A 20,503-nucleotide genomic window follows, 5' to 3' on the forward strand; every position below is an offset into this window, starting at 1 on the left:
TACTTATCAGCAGTCATCACCTGCAGAAGCATCAAGTATCAGCTGAGGAGTCCAATTTGCTTTCAAGATTCCAGTTAGTCTTTTTCTATTGGTAGTTACATTCAAAATGGCTCACTGTGACATTAGCTCCTTAAATGCCTACTGCTTTATTCCAAATCCCTCCCCCATATCCTTCCCTCTGCAGCAATAGGAATACCATTAGTCCTCCTCCTATACTGATTCTGACACTAGAACAACTGAAAATATCCCAAATCTAAGAAACAAGACATTTACAGCAGCTGAAACAGAATGGAATATGCAAAATGCTTTTTCTATGTGGAAAAGCTGCATTTTTTTTTTTAAATTTGATTTATATGCCGCCCTTCTCCGAAGACTCAGGGCAGCTTACAATGTGCTCAGCAATAGCCTTCATCCTTTTGTATATTTATACAAAGTCAGCTTATTGCCTCCACAAACTGGGTCCTCATTTCACCTACCTTAGAAAGGATGGAAGGCTGAGTCAACCTTGAGCCTTGGCGAGATTCGAACCCTGCAGTAATTGCAGGCAGCTGGTCTTAATAACCAGCTTAATAACAGGGTGCCTTAAACCCCTGTACTACCAAGGCTCTTGGTAATTTTGAATCGTAACAGAATAAAACATCTGAAACTGATATTTGAGTTAATGTTGCATGTTACATTGGCTATAGAAATGAAACCAGCTAATGTCTTAACAATTAAAAGTGATGTACAAAAAACAAACCAGAAGAGCAAGTTGGATAACTTTCCTATTTTGGATTTACATGTTAAAGTTTTGAAGTAATTTCTGAGAAGAGACAAAGAGACAATGACGTAATCTCTGAGAAGAGACAAAGAGAAAATGGAAAAAATTAAGTTATAGGATATTATTTAAAGGGATATCAAGATTATTAAAAGCAAAGGGAAAATATGAAGCTAGTTTATCCGATCAAGGTTAAACTATGTTGTTTCTGGTAACCCTTAGGTGACTTTTGCTGATTAGGGCTGAATGAAAAGACTTTAAAATTAGTCTATAGATAAGAGATGAGATTATGGGAAGAAGAGATCTTTTGTAGCAAGGTAATCTCCAAGGTGATAAATTACTGAAATTTTTTGTTCTTGTCATGATGAGGAGGAAGTTATTTCCTTATAATTATCTCTTTTCTTTAAAATATTTTTTCTTTTTTCTCTGCACTTTTTTTTCTTTTTACTCTTTACTCTCAAGAACCCTTAAATTAACATTTTCACTATTTTTTCTCCACTAAAATGTGCTCTTTACTCATTTTCAACAACACAAACTTAGTAACAGATACATTTTTATCAGTTTTGTTAATAATATTATCAAGCTAGGTTCTCTGTCTCTCATCAGCTAAGAATCTGTGTAGGTCACATAAAATGTAAAACAATTCTAAGTTTAACAGCTAAAGTATGCTTTCTTAAACAGCAAACTGACAAATTTTTATACATTTCTCCCCAAGCTTAACCTAATGCTTTTCTGCATCTGACTTTGTCTGGAGGCTGATCGCTGCTTCGTCTGAGCATGTAACTCAGAACAAAAATGACTTCAAAATCAATTACATACTTCCCTCTTTTTCCTAGTTCTTCCTATCTAAGCCAATAAAATGCAAAAGCTTTCATTATTTTGTAAATCTTCAATTGGCCTTACAAAATGGCCCCTTAGGATTTTGATTTTTTTTTCTTGTGATAAAGCATCACTACTATCATGTTGTACTGTTCTGACTTCTGGAATGCTTTTTGCATACTAATATTTTTTTTGAGCATAACCTCCTTCAACTAAGACCCTCCAATTTTCAATTGCAAAGTGGTTTGTTTTGCAAACAACCTCTAAGTTATATTCCTTTTACTTGCTATATTCTTCAAACTTTCTGAGTTCCAAACCTTGCAATTTCTTAATATGTCATTATTAAATATTATATTTTACTAACATTACTTGAGGGATTACCTTCTCCCTCTCCCTCTCCCACATGTTCCCACAGGGAGGGAATGCTCCAGATTTCTTCTTTTAAACTGTCACTTTATGGGACCTAAAGCATGCTTTTTCTCTAGTTGCCCCTGACCTCTGGAATGATCCACCCCCACAATACAGGTAGTCCTCAACTTACGACAGTTTGTTTAATGACCATTCAAAGCATTCAAAGTGACTTACGACTGGTGCAGTATACTCAAGGTCATGTGATCAAAATTCAGACACTGGGCAAGTGACTTACATTTATGACAGTTGCACGGATCCAAGCTCGTGATTACCTTTTGTGGCCTTTCAACAAGCAAAGTCAATGGGGAAGCCAGATTCACTTAAAAAACATGTAACTATCTTAACAACTTGCAGTGATTCACTTAACAACTGTGGCAGGAAAGGTTGTAAAACTTAACAAATGTCTCACTTAGCAATATAAATTTTGGGTTCCTTTATGGTAATATGTTGAGGACTACCTGTAGAAGCCAGGCCTCCGACTCTCCTCGTCTTTAGGAAAGCTCTTAAGACCTGGCTCTTCCTCAGGCATTTAGGGTCATTTGAGTGGGAGCTCCCCTCTAAGGTTTATTATGGTCTGTGGTGCTTGGTTGTCATATTTCACATTTTTAGATTGTGTATTTATATAGTAGGTGTTGGTTGTATGATGACCATGTGTTTTGTTGTACGTGACACTGCCCAGAGTCACACTGTCTGAGTTAAGCAGCCTTATAAATCTTTAAGTTACATACCTACTCAAACATACATCAATTTTCCTCTGGTCTTTCCCAGCTTTCTTTTACTGTGTTTCCTACCTTATGGAGGTCCCTCATTGCGAGGGGTTTCCTACCTTATGGAGGTCCCTCAGGGTTACTTTCCAAAACTTTTCTACTGCCGGAGGGAATGCCACATCTATGCCACAAGCCCTGCCAATTGGCAAAAGGCAATGGCCCTCCTGGTAACCATCCCACAGAAAAGGCTTTCTAGGTTTCAGACACGCCAACATTTATCAAATGGCCGGTGCAATTTGAATATACTAAGCTACTGACCTACGCATTTCATTAAAAAATAAAAATAAAAAACTTTCCACAAACCTCCCCCGCTACCAAGATCACCCCACCCTCCAAGTCTACTCTGGGTTTATGTCCTGCACAATTCATCACCCGCCCTGATGACATTTTGTGGGGAACCTCCAACTCCTCTATCAACTGTGCCTTTCCTGTAAACTGAGGCGAGGTATGTATTTCCTTCTCGTGCCGCGATTCCCCTCCATACCCTGGGTCCCGCTTTCTTCACCCCTCTCTCCCTCCAAACGCTCCTTCAGAGAATCCTCCCTGCAGATCCCCCTCCTGTCATCGCTTCTTGACCCACCTACCGAGCGGCCAACCCATTCCCCGTCCCACTCACAGGGTCTTGGGTTGTCCGTCGTCTTCCATCATGCTACAGGAAAGCTGCTCCCAGGCAGAGCCAGGATGCTGCACCGGAGGGGGCGGGGAAGCGTAGGGAGACTCCAAGACACGATTAAAACAAAACACAAAAACAACCGAGCCGCTCCAGGCCTCTCGTTTTTTCTTAGGCCTCGGCAGCCCCCAAGGTAGGAGTCAATAGAACGCTGAGGGGGGGAAGGGGGGGGCGTTGAACCAAAGGGTCCACAAAATGGCCGCGGTCGCCAACCACTCAGGAAATCGTGCAATGCGCAAGCGCAGCGCAACCCATCTCTCTGTCTCTCTTTCTCTCTCTCTCTCTCTCTCCCACCTTCCTCGGCGTCACGATAGAAAGGGAATGTTGGAGCCGCGTTTCTTAACTTGGACGGCTTTCAGCTATGTGGACTTCAACTCCCAGAATTTCCGGCTGGCTCGGAGGGGCATTCTGGGAGTTGAAGTCCACGTACTTGAAAGTTGGTAAGGTCTCCGAGGCACGTTGCGTTGGAGTTAAACACAAGCGTTTTGCTTCCTGGTTCATGCCAGGGATGGGGAAAGAGAATCGGCGCTCAGGCGGAGTCAGGGGAAGGAAGGAACCAAACTTTTTCCATACTAGGTCTTACACTTATTTTCCCAGTGTTTCGTTTAGAGTTTATTGTAGCCTTCCTTAAAACACGTGTGGTCAATTGTTCACGAAATAGTTTCCCTTGAAATCTGTATCCAGGTTATTATGTTTACTCATAGTCTTCCGCTGAGTAAGCATAGATCAGTTCTCTAAATGTTTACCCTAACCCAAAATACTTCCCTTCTTCTGATCCTCACTTGTAATAAGGAACATTAATTATATATTAGATGCAGACTGGGAGTACTATGGATAATTTTGCCTGCCGAGATTATTGATCAAAATGTTCAGAGGAAAGCATCCAAGGTAATAAAACAAATCCAATGAAAATAGCTTGAAGAATTCCTTAGTCTGGAGTTGTTTACGGAAGGACTATAATAGGATAGTACTATATCCTTCAAATATCTGAATGACTGTCACATAAAAGTTTAAGGATTAATTGGACAAGACCTTTCATAGTAAAGCCATTTTTTTAAAAAAGAAATGGATGCTGGTTTTTTGTGGGAGATCTCCAAATAGAGGTTAATACTTGATGCTTTTGTTGTATGTTCTACATCAAGCAGGGACTTGAATTAGATGCATGGAAAATATCTGACCACACCATATCCTCTCCCTGCCGCCCCTCCTTTTCCATGCCCCTCCTTTTCCATGTTGGGAGCATAGCTATGAAGTCAGCAGAGAAGAATCTTAAATGTGTACTGATGTATAGACTGTATGGATAATATATAGCCATGGAGATGTTGACTTTTTCCATAATGTGTTTCCTGCATATAAAAATACAAGTGTGTATATGTGTTTGGGGGGAGGGGGTGTAGGTAGAAGAGGTGAGTTGCAAAGGGAGACAGATTTTCAGTGATTGCACAACAGTTGGATTCCTGAAAATCCCAAGCTTTTATTTTCAATCTAATTTTTTATTTTGTTTTTATAATTTTGTATCATTTAGCTTTTTTACATTTATAATCTAATTGTTTTATGAGTGAAATATATTTATGTGGTATTGTTAGTCATTTTCCTATTAAATCAATCTCCCATTCACTCCAATATGAATAAAATGTCAACTTCAAATTCTTCCTTCAATATTTATTTTAAGGCTAATTGCTGTCCTTGACTTCAATAAATGTTTTCAGGACAATTGTACTTTATCAAAGTCTTACCTCTCAGCATTCAGTGCTAAGGCATACCTTTGTTATTTTAAGCTTTAATCCCTGCAATAATAAAGGCATGAATTTATCTGTATTTTTCATGAACAGCTGTGACTTCATTAATATAAGAAGAGTTTATCTTGCTGTTAAATTACACAATAATCTAAAGTAGAGAATCACAATGTATAAAAAGATCATCACTTCAGCTGTTTTTCTTACACTGATATTTTTGTAATTTTTTTAAAAAAAATTATTGCCTATGATCAGGACTGCTTCTGTCTGAGAAGTTCTAATGAGGTGTCATTCAGTAATGGTTGTTCTTCATTATGGAAATAAGGAAAAAAAGCAATTTAGATAATTCATTATCAAATTACAACAACCAAATTATTACAAGATATGTGGCCTCATGTAATATTCTTATTTGAACCAATAAGAGATGTGAGGTGTAGCAGGTTTGCATAAAAAATGTAGACGAAAAAGGATAATAAATTTTGTTAGAGCAGTTTATACTCAATACAAGAGCAAAAATCTGTTTTGACAGAAACAATATTTTGCCTAGATGCCACAAGGTGGCTCTATTTACTGCTTATCTTGCACACTTTCTCAACAAATCACTAAGTAGCAGATTTGGATGGCTTTAAAAATGTCTGAATCTGAAGTTATATTTAGCCCAATATACTATCTCTTCTGAAGTAGCAATTGCACTTAGACTTATATACCACTCACAATCATGGTATATTAATGGATAATGTCTTAGATTTTTCACTATTACAAGAATATGCTGTTCAAAAATAAATGATTTAATAGTCCAATACACATTTTGAATGTAGTGCAAAGTAATCTGCATTTATCTTTTAAATAGCTTTTATAAAGAAAGAAATGTTCTCACAATACAGAACTTTAATTCTGTTTAAAGTTAATATAAACAATTGCTAATATTGTAATACGGGAATTATCAACTATGGCATTCTCTAGGCTAGAACAATTTTATTCTTCTAGCAATAATTTGGAACTATAAGAGTGTTTTGCTTTAATAACAAATAGTTAAATTCTTTAACATGACAATTTTAATGGTTGAGTATATTCAATCAGGCCTATTGTAATATGCATGTATACATAATACATTTTCAAAAGATTACGGGTATATTTAAATTTGAGAAATGTATGATTTGGACTATGAAAACAATCTTTTTGTTTTGTTCTGGTTAAACTGCAATCAGATTATCATGGATATTATTGGGGATGTGGATCTGGCTATTGGTTTCATGTGATCTAAGGGCAATTGCTTGTATTATAAAAACAGAAATTAAGTTCCAGTGGGAGAAGGACAATAAGATTATATTATTTTTTTAAGAACCATTATAGATAATGCAAACATGGGAAGGATGGCTCCCACAAATGCAAGTCAGATCCAGAGGCACACATAAGCAGCATCTAGTTTGATGATAGTATTTGAATACATTTCCAGGATTCTTTTCAATCTGAGTCTAAATAGTCAAGAATATGAGATGAGTACAGAAAAGGTCAATTCAGTTTGAGATGTATTAAATATGGAATACTGTGTCTAACTCTCGGTGCTACACTTGGGCAAATTGGAATATGTTCAGAGGGCGTTGCCTCAAATAGATTCAGAGGGAAGCAAATATGATTAAGAATTTAGGACTGGAAACAAAATTATCTGAGAAAAAAATGAAGCTGAGTATATTTAACCCTGAGTAGAGAAAACTAAGCAGTATATACCAACATACCGTATTTTCCGGCGTATAAGACGACTGGGCGTATAAGACGACCCCTGACTTTTCCTGTTAAAATATAGGGTTTGGACTATACTCGCCATATAAGACTGCCCCTCTTCCAACGCACACCAAATAAAAATTAAAAAACATCAACTGGCTCACCCACAATGTAAAAACAGCTGTGCTAGACCCAAAATGGCCCCTGAAACAAGCAGGAACCTCACACAGCCACAAAAAGCCCCCCAAAAAACTACTTTCACACTTTACACACACACAACACAACACAACACAACACAACACAACACAACACAACACAACTGGCTCACCCACAATGTAAAAGCAGCTGTGCTAGACCCAAAATGGCCCCTGCAACAAGCAGGAACCTCACACAGCCACAAAAAGCCCAAAAAACCAACTTTCACACTTTACACACACAAAATTCCACATACAGCTTTGTGAGATTTTGTGTGTTTGTGTAGTTAGAGTGAAACACTACAGAAACACACTAAATCTCAGAAAGCTGCACATATATTACTTTATTTTATTTTATTTTTATTTTTATATGAAAGCTAAATTTAAAACTTCCTAAGCTTTAAATGGCTAGGTCTAAAAAAGAAGAACTAAAAAAAACCCCAATTGACTATTTTTTTTAAAGCTCCCAAAGGGGAAAAAAACTTACCCAATAGAACAGGGATCTCCAACCTTGGCAACTTTAAGACTTGTAGACTTCAACTCCCAGAATTCCTCAGCCAGCTTTGTTTTGCTGGCTGAGGAATTCTGGGAGTTGAAGTCCACAACTCCTGCCTGCATGATTGCAGGCAGGGAGTGGCTTGCTGATGGAATGGATTCAGGCAAGCGAAGCAAGGCAAGCGTTGCGATTAGCAGCTAAGGTAAGCAAGCTGGAGGGGGAAAACTTTTTCTTTTACAGGGCTCTGGGCTCTGGCGATCCCAGCTGAGTTGCCTGATTAGCAGGCAACGCAGCTGGGATCGTCAGAGCTTGGATCCATGGCTCTGGCGATCCCAGCTGCGTTGTCTGATCGGCAGGCAACTCAGCTGGGATCGTCAGAGCTTGCAGAGCCATGTAAAAAGAAAAAAGTTTTTTCCTTTAACATGGCTCTGGCATCCCAGCTGAGTTGCCTGATTAGCAAGCAAAGCTGGGATCGTCAGAGCTTCGATCGCCAGAGCCATTTAAGGCTCGTCAGAGTCTTTTGGTTACAGGAGCCTGGTTACAGGAGAACGACACCCGGCGTATAAGACGACCCCCGACTTTTGAGAAGATTTTCATGTGTTAAAAAGTCGTCTTATACGCCGGAAAATACGGTACTTTTTAAGCATCTGAAAAGTTACCTTGGCCATAATCAGGTTTCTCTCTGCCATCCTGGGCTACAAGGCATTGAATGATTTTTTCTAAACTACAGCTGAATTTTAGGAAGAGATTTCTAGCAGGAAGAATATTTTGATAGTTGAATCAATTACCGAGGGAAGTGGTAATGAGCCACATTTCATGAATTAGTTCAAAGAGAAACATCTCTTCGGGATATTTTAATTTGTATTCCTGCATGGAATAGACTTAAGAATTTTAAATTCACCTTTCAAGGCTCTATTTTAGTAATCATTAAAATCTAAATCCCATCACTTTAAAAATATGTACAGGTAGGTCACAATTCGAGCAAGTTCAAATAGTAAAATATTCAATTTAACGCAAATTACAGATGTGTGGCTAACTTAGCATGCATGCATAATTGAAGGTGGTGCATGCCTAACTACAGCTGGGGTTTTAAATGCTAAACATTTTTGTGCAAAATGGAGAAAAGGAAGGTTCAGTTAGAGAAAAGTTAAAAAAAAAGAATAGGCTCAATTGGAAGAACTAGCACAGAATACAGATTAATATACAGGTACGCTTTATGCTCGTTTACTGTTACATAGTTTTTTGTTGAAAAGATATAAAAAGGTTAACTTTAAAAATGTTCTTTGGCTATTTCTTTGGCTCTGGAACCAATTATTTTTTCCCCATGGAAATATCACTTCAAACAGTGCAAACTCAAGTATTATGATTATTTCATGGGATTCATTAACCACCCTAATTATGACCTAGCTGTATAACATAACTGAATCAATTACCTGCTTAGAATAACTTTATTGGGCTTCATTTAAATGTGAGCTCTTCAGCTATTTGGAGGGATCGATTATCCCATTATGAGTTTCACCACTGTGAACTCTAGTGCTGTCAAACAGCTGAGTTTTGAAACATTTTATGGAAATGCAAAGCACACGTTTACCAAAGCAAACTGATAATGGTTGGTGTCCAGTACAGGTGATATTTTCTTAATCAGGGGTCCTCAAACTACGGCCCACAGACTGCATATGGCCTGCTGAAGCCATTAATCCTGCCCGTGCAGGACCATGAGGCTGCCCCGCTCACATTACCCCGCCCACCCACTGGCTCCTACTTTTTGGCTGAGTGCAGAACTTATCTTCGCAAGCCCTGCAGGCTGGAACTGGAAGATAAGCTCAACATATTTGGCCTGCAGAGTGCTGCTGGAGGCGGCGGAGGTGAAAAACGGGATGCACGGATGCCCTGGGAGGCCAAAAATGGGCCTATTTTAGGCCTGCAGAATGCTTCTGTAGGTGGGGGGGTAAAAAATGGGGTGTGTGGATGCCCCTAGAGGCCAAAAATGTGCCTGTTTTTGGCCTCCCCCGCCTCCAGTAGCACTCTGCAGGCCAAAAACGGGGTGCACGGAAGTCTCCCTGGGCATCCGCGAGCCCCATTTTTTACCTCCCCAGTCTCCAGAAGATAGAGAAAGAGAAAGAGAGAGACAGAAAGATAGAGAAAGAGAAAAGAGAAAGAGAAAGAAAGAGACAAGACAGAGAGAGAAAGACACAGAGGGAGGGAAAAAGAGACAAGAACAGGCAGAGAGAGATAGAGACAGTCACAAGAGACATACAGAGAGAGAGAAAGAGGGAGGGAAAGAGACAAGACACACAGAGAGACAGACAGATGAAAGAGACTAGACACACACAGACGGACAGACAGACAAGACACACACACACAGACTTGTTGATTGTAAGCTCCTTGGGGCTGAGAAGAATTGCTGCAAAACTGAAGTTTCCTGAAGTGGACCACTAGACTCCTAAACAACTGAAAAAATGATCTAGTAAAAAGAAAAGTCAACCAAAAGAGCAACATGCAAACAAAAGCAAATAAAACACCTCCAGGAGCATAACAAATTAAACTTTAATTTGTGTGCATTGTTTAATGGACTGCTAAATTGGCCATGCCCACCCAGTCACACTACCACCTAGCCATGCCCGTCCAGCTGGTCCGGACCCCTAAGTCTGAGGGACCGCAAATTGGCCCCATTTAAAAAGTTTGAGGACCCCTGCTCTTAATGATCACTTGTTCAGCAACCGTTGAAACTTGTGACAATGCTAAACAATGGGTGCTTACGACTGGTCCTTAAATTTTCAGCCATTGCAGCATCCCTGCAGACATACGATTATGATCTGGCCGCCAAGCACTCGGCTCATGATTACAACATTGCAACATCCCAGTCATGGTTATGTGTAACCTTGGCTGGCTTCTTTCAAAGCCAATAGGAAAGCTGGTAGATGATCTCTATGCAGATCAAGTCATTGGATTACAATCTCTTGGTATTTTTACTTCCTAACAATACCTATGGAATATATTTTCAGGTCCAACCAGCATTTTAAAAAATGTAATACACTGCTGCTGCTTCCAAAACACAAGCTGCTGAGTGCCTCCAAGCTTCACCCCTGCGAACTCTTGTGCTGTCAAACAGCTGATTGGGGCACCAGGTATTGCTTTGCAACTTGCTATGATTTTTAATGTATCAATATGACCTTTTCTCTTCCACAAGATGTGCAGGTCTGATCTAGACCTTGTACCATGTTTTCCCGAAAATAAGTCCCTGTCTTATATTTTTTTGAAGCCCGAAATAAGCGCTAGTCCTTATTTTGGGGGAGGTCTTATTATATTGTAGCACATGGAGCAAGATGGGGCTCCTCTTGCCGTCTTACCTGATTTCCAGCTCTGCATTTAAATATTTTCGAGGGGAGGCTTATTTTAGCGCATACGCTCAAAAGCTCGATTGGGCTTATTAACAGGGGATGTCTTATTTTTGGGGAAACAGGATATATGCAAAGAAAACATTGAACTGTTTGCCCTTCTCTGTTTAAATAAAGACTACAGATAATTCTCGACTTACAGCAGTTCATTTATTGACCGTTCAAAGTTACATCATCACTGAAAAGTGACATGACCATTTTTCACACTTATGACTGTTGCAGCCTCCCCATGGCCACATGATTTACATTTGGATGCTTGACAACTGACTCATATTTATGACAGTTGCAGTGTCCTGGAGTCATGTGATCACTTAGGAACACCAATTTTGGGCTCAATTATGATCCTAAGTTGAGGACTACTTGTATTTTTTAACAATGCTTCAGTTCCAAATTATACAGTATAAATGAAAGCAGTTATCCTTGAAATTGAGGTGTTGACCTTTTATAACAACAATGTAATTTGTTTTGCAGGTAACAAAATGAAAACATGTCTTCCAAAAGTCTTATCAGTGAGTTGTGGTAATAGACAGTGTATCTGTTCCTTTTGTGGTAACTAAAGGGAAATTTCTGGGTCTTGCAAATTGTCCATATATTGTATGTGTGCATTTAAATAATAGCTTACATTCCCTCTGTAATTGTCAGATGATAGAAGAATTAGAATGATGGTCTCTTTATTTTTTAACTAGTCAAAGTGATTCAGAATATTGCATTGGAACATGATTTCCTTTACAAATTATCTAAGCAGGCACCTAGCCATAGCAGCTGAAATATTGTCATACTAATTTCAGTAACTGAGTATTGGCCAAATTGCATATTAAATAGGATTTTAAGAACCATTATGACAATAGATATTCATTCAATAAATAGGCATTTCTTGCTCCGCTTAATGGGCAAAAAAAGCCTTCCAAAATGATATTTTTCTAAATAAAAATTATTGTTCCTCCACTTCCCAAGCTGTAATATTTTGTTACTTTAAAACTAGCATTTCATCTAGCAATCCAATTGCAATTAGCATCTGTTTGCCATTTTGTGAAATTGTATTTATTGCTTCTATTTCTCATTAAAAGCTTACTGTTCTTTTCTGTTGATCATTTAACTGGAAGAACTGTCACACGGCTTTTCTTAAAAAAAATAAATAAATAAGTAGCCTATCCTTGAAGCAAGGATCTATTACTTTATGAATGTTCACATTCTTATTTACCTTTTCTTTTAAACATAACTTTCAAGCTATGTGTTTTGCTTTCCCAGTCCGGCATGCAACATCCTTTTATTAAAGAAGTGGTAAAATATTATTTTATTACAGTACAGTAGTACAAAATTAACTTTTATGCATCGTGAATGAATGCCTGGAGTGATTCTAAAGAAGAAATCATTGATAGAATGCTTGTGTTCTTTTTTTAATCTGAGTCATTCTATGATACTGAGCATGTTGGTTCAGAGCAAAGATCTACCCACACCATCATCCTGTTTCTGCCAAAGCAGCAAAGCAATCATATTCGTTGTCCATATGGCATTGGCAGATAATGTCTTCTACAAATATCACCACATAAATGCAGGTTCTGTTACTATGATAAATACTACAACACTACTGATAAAAAATTTGAATGATTTAGTCATTTCAGTACATGAATTTTATATATTGCTACTTCCATAGATAATCAAACTACAAAAATGCCCTTCCTTAGCTGTTCCTTACTTTCCAGTAGTACTGCTTATGCCTATGCTTTTTCCAAAGTTTCTCCTGAGCATTTGTTTCTCAACTTAATGCTTTGCATTCAGCTTCTTCAGCCAGTCTGCAACCTGCTTCCCGAGAGCCATTGCTTGGCTTCCTTCATAAGCCTGGCATAGTCTTTCCTGCCTGCCAAGTATCCTACTTCTTTCCAGCTCTTACTGCCAGAAACATACAGCTGTTCCTCTCTTCAAGCCTTGAGTCATATATTTCAGTACTTTCCTAATGTTCTGCTTTCTTGTCTCTTGTTGTTTTCTGTTTCATTTTGTTGTTTCATTTCCTGTTTCATTTTTTTCTTCATGTGTCTGTCTCCTATCTACCAAGTATCGGTATTATGGAATATGTCTGAAAGAAAAATGATCCTGAATTTAAGACCCTCCATTCCAAAGGAAGAATAGATGGAGAAAAGTCTTGAATAATATACAAATTCTCCTATTTCTTAACTCCAGTTAAAACCAAGCATAAGAATCCTCATTAGTAAGTCTGAGTGGTGGATGTGTTTATACAGTGTATTTGTACTTTGTGTGGGGGAATGTCTGTGCATGTGGGGGTGTGCACCACCCCCCATAATAATTTCTAGAAGCCACACTCCAAAAAGGGGAGGACTGGGAAAGGGGAGGGTTAGAAAAAACAAATCAGTAAATGCTATTTTATTCTCAATCTTTAATTTGGTTTCAAAAATTAAAAATGTTTAATAATTTTGAAAAGAGTAAAATAACTCAATGATTTTCTTTAAATGAAGAATAAATGCAATAAAACAAGGTACACATATTTTTTCTTATTTCACAATGTTTAATATTTGTAATCTAAATATTTTAATTTAGAGTATCAGTACTCTATCCTGTATATAAAGGGGAAAGAAAAGAATCAGCTCATAAATAAAATGCAAGATGTATTTCTGCCCTTGGAGAAGCTGCTATATTCACCAGCAAAGGAAAAAGGGTTTACTGCCTAATTTTCTTATGAACTTCTCTTTTGCTGATTTTTTATATAGAGTGGTTCTACAGTACTCTTGACTAGGCACTGACTGTTTTTAAAATACCAGAGAGAATAAACTTAGCTGGGTAAAGGTGTAAACATTATTAAATATGTATTTCATTTTTCTATAAATTTGCTGTTTCTTAAAAAACCAAGCTGCAAAAAAATACGTTTACAAAATTTTGTATCTGTGGCCAGGGCTTGAAGTAATATTTATATTAACCAATTAAAATTGTCTTTAAAATAAGGTACATAATTTATATAATTGATTTTCTATCTGCATATATCAACTATTGTCTCATTCACAAACCAGTCTTATACTACATACATATAATTGAGGACCCGGATTGTGGGGGCAATAAACTGACTTTATAGAAACACCGCTTATGGGGGGCCAAAAGCCCTAATAAGCAGGTATATACAAAAGAATGAAGGCTATTGTTATAAGTGCATTGTAAGCCGCCCTGAGTCTTCGGAGAAATCCTGTTTCATTTAATCCTGTAAGAAAGGATTAAATTTATCAAACAAAAAGCAATTAGTCTCTCATCTTCATAGACATGGTAGATTTTCAGCAGTGCCTCTCCTGTCATTTGACTCTTCTATCAAGTCCTTGTACAGCTTTTGTTCTCATCAGTGAATGTAAAATAAACCTTTCCCTTATTCACAGTTAACTTAAGGAGTGGGAAGGAAGGGAAAACTTTCTTTCCTGTAGGCAAATATAATAGCTTCCTGTTTCTAGCCCTTTGCAGGCATTCATTTTAGCAAATTATTGATGACCCATCTACGAAAGAGATACAATTTCAATGAATTTTTTCTATCTTTATTTACAGAATCAGAATAAAAATGAAATTAATAAGGCATATGAAATATGCAATAAGCATTCGTGTGGATAAAACTTCATAAATCAAGGTTTTCTACTTTATTTTGCTTTGTGATTTGATGCTAAACTTTAGGAAAGATTTACAGCATGATTACCACTGAATATAAATAAACTATCATAGACCTTGGAGAAAAGAATGCCTGGAGCAAAGGCTTAAATGGAAGGATAAATAGTCTTCCTTTCTCATCTGAAAGAAAACCATTTACTGTATCATGTAAGCGTTAAGTTTGGTAGAACTGCATCACAGTAATGGCTGAATATATAATAAATAATGATATTCTTATATGGAGATATGACTCTAATTGATAAAAGTTGAAATAATTTTTCATCTTCTTGTTTTTTTCCTTGCAAATAAAGCAAAGTTAAGAGTTTCTGGGTTGTAAATACTGTTATTAGCCAATTGACCCATAAATTTCCCAGTAATCTGATGGAGTAAGCCTACTTTTGTTAAGCTTTGCTCCTTAGTCTTAGAAAAATAATTTATGGCAGAGGGTACTCCAGAAAATAGTGCACTGAACTTCAATTTACAAATTCTAAATGAAAAATTAAATAAAAGATTTGATGAATTAATAACAATCTTAATTCAACCTAAAGAAGACATCCAGGCACAGATAACATCAGTTAAATCGGACACACAACCAGGTGGGCCAGAAACTAATTTGTTGGTAACAGATTTGAAAGAAAAGGAGGTGTGTTTGAGAATTGGAGGCTTGCTAGAGGAAGTTGAAGGGGGCATTAACTCAAAAGATTCAATTATTACAGACATGATTGAATGGATGAGTAATGAACTGGACCTTTTTAGGAAAATGGATGGAGTTTGCAGAATAGACTTACTATATGCAACCAAAAAACAATTGTTGAGAGATACTGAGTTCCAATTTGTAGGACAATCTACTAAACAACAAGCGATGCGGAGATATTCTCAACGGAGACGTATGATTTTGAGGAGTGAGATAGAGTTGTTTGGAAAGATCACAGTTATAATTTTAAAGAAAAGTAAAGACGATCAATGGAAGAAGTTATTTTTACTGTTAAGTATCAATCGATGGTATTTGATCCTAGACGGATCAGAGATAATGGTTGCAGTAGGTTTATGGGAGATTAGAAGCTATTTGTGGACTTTCTGCGAGTTAAATACAATAATAGATCATTAACAGAGGGCTTTGAAGGCTTAGCATTTTGGGGATTACTGGCTGCTTACAGTAAATAAATGGTAGGTCAAATTGGCTGATTGATATTTGTAATATTTTTGTTATATAGTAATATAGCAAATTTAGATGAATACATTTATAAATTGTGGACCCATTTGCAAGACAAAAAAAATATATCGTTGAAATATATTTACCAGTATTCAACCCATGGGGGGGTTGAATAATAAACCCATTTTATTTGTATGTTTGATATTTTGTTTTATACACATTTTTTGTCTTTGGTTCTTTTCTTTTTGGATTTTAACTTTTGAAACAAATACATAAAATTATCAAAAAAATAATTTATGGCAGATAACCAAGTATCCTGGCTGATAAAAACCTGCTTTAAAAGCTGTGGAAGGTGACCATATCAGAGTTCGGCATTGTATTGTTTCTCTTCCATTGGTTTCTCCTGACAGTATTTTTGCCTAAGACGAGCTAAAAATATAGTTAGCCAGCTCTTTTGGTGGATAGGGTTACAAAAGAGAGACCTCTGAAATATTCTGACAAGTGTTGCCAGAATAAGGAGTTGTTTTTGTGGTTGTTTATATTGCAACAGCTATAATAACTGCATATTAAGTTTTTAAAAGTCAGTATAGAATCTACTGGGGTGTGTGTACTCATTTTACTGTAATGCATTAATAAGAGGAATATAATAACACCTTTTCAGAGTAACGAATTTTATTAAATGGACTAAACTTTTGTGAACTGAAGCTTCATCAAATGCATGGAGTAGTTACAATTTAAACAGAGATCAGGCAAAGTGGGGAAGAAAAGGCAGTTATGCAGATTACAGGGGAGGCAAATTAGAACTATATCCTCGATTAGCAATTACAATCTTCTGAGATACCCTCATGCAGTTCAATATCTGTGATTTTGGCAGTCTCTTGTTCTAATAATCCTGGTGTAGTTTCTTTGTTCCAAAAGAGTAACTTTGAAATCTGTGTAATCAAATATTAGAGATTAGAGATTAAAAACCTCTGATATTACTTTGTCCTTGTTTTGAGTCTTGATGTTAGGCTTATCCCAATTGTCTTGGGCAAAGTTTGGCCTGTTTGGCCTATATAGAATCCAGAGAGGCGCTACTGACAGATGATGGCACATATTACATTAGAGAAAGAGCATTGAAGGCACTCTTACTTTCCTGTGTCTATTAGTTGGGGTCTGTGATGGCGCTGTTGGAATAAATGTAAAAGCAAATAGGCATATGGGTTTGTCACAGGATTTTGAAAGGATGGAAAAAAGGAGAGGGGCATTGTAACACAAGGTCTTCTCTAAATTAGTTTTATTTCTTTTTCCTTCAATCATTTCTACTAGCCAATCTGTTCAGCAGATCTCTAAGTTTTGCACCTTTACTGCTAGAATTTTGTAAGCAAGTGAGGGTTATATTATTGAATTGGGCACTTGGTAGATGATTTTTATGGTTTATGTTTGCTTATTGTGGATTGGCTTCTATGTTATTGTTATTAATATATATTACAGAAATTTTGACTTGAAGTGACTGAATTTTGTATTTTACTAAATGATTAAATATCATTCATAGACTGAACTATGCTAATACAAACAGAGTTTAACTTCACCAATAGAGCAGTTAGGATCACAGCTAATTAAGAGCTGGATTGTATTAGAGCATACTTACTTTTTTGTGAGATAACAACATAGCTTGAATCTGAAAAGTATTGGGCAGGAATGGAGTGAGGTAACCTTCTAGAAAGCCCACAAATATTGTCTTGAGTTCCAGAATGGAAGCAAACTATAAAGGTATTAAGTAACTACGTATTCTAATCGCCAGGTCTGAGCTGTTATCTATTAAAAGCAACTTGAGTTAGTAACAATTCATAAATCTTAGTTCCATAGTAGACCAAACTGCTACAGTGCCATGTAAAAAACGGAGAATATGGAATACACAATACTACTTACCGGTAGCAAGAAGGAATTTTAAGATTCTAGTGTCATTTCTTTTGAGAATGTTTATGATTTTGTTTTAGTGAAGGAACAATGATCCTGTTTGTTATTTATTTAAAAGAAATATGTTATTTGTGTAAAACTTTTAATATCACAGAGTACATTTATTCATAATTATTTGATTTGTTTGTTTGGCTTCTGTGCCAAGGGATTACTACTTTGACATAATGAAAGGGTTTAATAGTTCCAATGGCCCTGAAAACAATACTACCAGGTGAAGGAGCTCCTGCCAAGGATACCTTGCTTGTTTGATTAAAAGGAAAGGGGTGAAACTAATAGTACTCCACTACAGGGTGAGTATTGGCAGGGCTCTACAGTGTTGAAAGAAGCCAATTTACTCAGAAGAAAGTATTCAACTTCAAATGTGGAATAAGGGAAAACACTTTTGTACTATTGGGAAGAAAACTGTATTGTATGACTTAGCTGTGAAACACATGTTTTGGTGCTAGATAATCAAAATTCCTCTACCCCAGTAGTCTCTAACCTTTCTGGCTCTGGGGACCAGTGTCAGCAGCAGTGGGTGGTGGCAGTGTGGGAGGGGGGGGAGGATGCACATATGGAGCTTTGTGTGCTTGCCCACTGCTTGCATGGCCTGGTTTCCAGAAGGCCACGGATCAGTAGCGATCCACATATCGAGGTTTGGGGACCTCTGCTCTACCCCCGTCTGATTGAAAGGTGATCCTTTAAGTACTGGGGAACAGTGATGAACTTTCAAAAGTAGATTTGAAGGTGATATTACCATTGTTTAGGAAACCAAAACTGTACCATTCTAACCTGTTACTACCTTATTGCTTATCACTTTTTATTATTTTACTGTTTAGATTTATACACATCTGATATTTAATTTTGTGTTTCATTAACTTATTTTACTTGTTCTGTATGCATTTTTATATTATTTAAAAATTTGATCTGACTATAAATAAAATATGCAGCATACACATGATTCATGGGCATAATATCTAGAAATATCTAATCAGTGGTTGCATTGGACAGAGATCTGGACTGCGTACACTTTATTATTGCCTGTCTGGGATTTGGGTCTTTTCCTCATCTTGATTAACATCTACATGAAACTACTAGGAGAGGCTCTATCCTGATTTGCAGTGAGATATCATACATTTATGGAACATACCCAGTTTTATATCACCACTCCAGACTGAATGGGGGGATGCGTGATGTCTTGAAGCTATTAGGATCTGGATGGAGAGGTCAGACTGTAATAGGAAAAAGGAATAACCTTGAGGAATAAGAGAAAGAGCTGCAATCAAGACAAAAGAAATCTGAATCTAGGACAGAAATGTAATTTGAGAAAGCATTTCAGCCTGGACTCTCCCTAGCTCTCATAAAGATAAAGGGAGGGAAGAGGAAAGTGTATTCAGACTTGCAAGTTGGTTAATGTAGCCTTATAATAAAAATAGTATTACCATTCATAACTTTGGTTTTCTAGTCTGGTCTACCTTGAAATCCAGACATCAATCTTGCAAGTTTCAATAAACTCATAATGTAGTGCTGCATTGGCCATGCCCATTTTGCTTGCACGCAGCCCAAAGTCCGTGAGTAGTTTAGTTAGTTTAATTAATTAGTGGCACAAATTTTTACTCAGTGCTTTAGCTACAATGCAATTATTTCACTGTTTAGCTCTTTGGATCAGGTCTACCAGGTAATGTGATGAGAGACAAAGACAGAGAGAGACAGAGACAGAGAGAAGGAGAGAGAGAGAGAGAAAGAGAAAGAGAGAATCAAGAACAAGTGATATAGAGCACAGAATTGGAGAAAGAACTTTCTCTTCTATCATCCTGCATTTGTGACCTCTCAATTGGGCTAAGTATGGATGTGGATTTAGGTATGTTTGTTTGTTAGTTAGTTAGTTAAAAGGACTTGGGTTCAGAAATAGCCTAACAAGAGATAAGCGACATAGAAAAGGTTTTAAGAAACATTGCCCTGACTAAGGCTCTTTTTGCCTGTGACCTATGTAATTTCTGAACAGGCAATCTAACACTCTTTTCAGGAACACTGAATCCATGTCCAAAAATAGCATAGCTGATAGTAATGCAGGCAAAGAAGAGGAAAATGGAGGTGAAGTGGGCAGGAGACAGAGCAAAGAGGAGAACAAGAGACAAAGTGATGGGAGTATGAAACAGAGCAAGAGGTCCAGCAAGATACAGGAAATCCTCAACATACGACCACAATTGAGGCCAAAATTTGTTGTTAAATGAGTTTTGACATTCAAATGACATTTGTTAAATGAGTTTTGCCTCATTTTATGACCTGTCTTGCCTCAATGTTTAAGTGAATCAGCACAGTTGATAAGTTAGTCACTTGATTGTTAAGTGAATCTGGCTTCCCCATTGACTTTGCTTGTCAGAAGATCGCAAAAGGAGATCAAGTGACCTTGGAACACAGCAACTGAATTTTGATCACATGACTTTTGGAATGCTCAATAGTCGTAAGGGTGAAAAATGGGCATAAATCACTTTTTTTCAGTGCCGTTGTAACTCTGAATGGTCACTAAACAAGCCGTTGTAAGTTGAGGGCTACCTGTCCAGCACAAGACAGCAAGGTATTGTGTGACAGCCAGAATAACTTCAAACAGAAATAGGTCAAGAAATCTTTAAACTGCCTCCACAGTGGGCTGGGAATGACATGAACATAGTAAGGACATGTCATATAAAAATACCAGCTCAAAACCACCCACCAGTTATCTATTCTACACCTAAATTTAGGAAGAGTTCATATGCTGGGTATGTTATGAAGAGTGATGATCTCTTGCATTCAGATGGGCTACTTCATT

The 20,503-nt window shown here is 37.2% G+C and overlaps 1 protein-coding gene and 1 long non-coding RNA gene across 6 annotated transcripts in view; one reads left to right on the forward strand and one right to left on the reverse strand.

The window, feature by feature from the left end:
* TIAL1 (TIA1 cytotoxic granule associated RNA binding protein like 1) overlaps positions 1 to 3,734 on the reverse strand; it is a 22,066-nt gene extending 18,332 nt beyond the window's left edge. For 2 of the 5 annotated variants that reach the window (XM_070946562.1, XM_070946561.1), the window contains exon 1: positions 3,371 to 3,682. In XM_070946562.1, coding sequence (XP_070802663.1) covers positions 3,371 to 3,402 — 32 coding nt within the window. In that variant the 5' untranslated portion in view covers positions 3,403 to 3,682. The other 3 variants (XM_070946564.1, XM_070946563.1, XM_070946566.1) reach the window with 3 other exon arrangements.
* On the forward strand, positions 3,107 to 11,713 carry LOC139318884 (uncharacterized). Its single transcript, XR_011600540.1, has 3 exons — positions 3,107 to 3,199; positions 10,578 to 10,700; positions 11,442 to 11,713. It is a non-coding gene; the product is annotated as an uncharacterized lncRNA (long non-coding RNA).
* The last annotated feature ends 8,790 nt before the right edge of the window (positions 11,714 to 20,503 follow it).

Source organism: Pituophis catenifer, unplaced genomic scaffold (genome assembly GCF_029215685.1).
Source record: "Pituophis catenifer annectens isolate HBS135680 unplaced genomic scaffold, rPitCat1.0.hap2 SCAF_6, whole genome shotgun sequence".
In the NCBI taxonomy this organism is placed as follows: Eukaryota; Metazoa; Chordata; class Lepidosauria; order Squamata; family Colubridae; genus Pituophis; species Pituophis catenifer.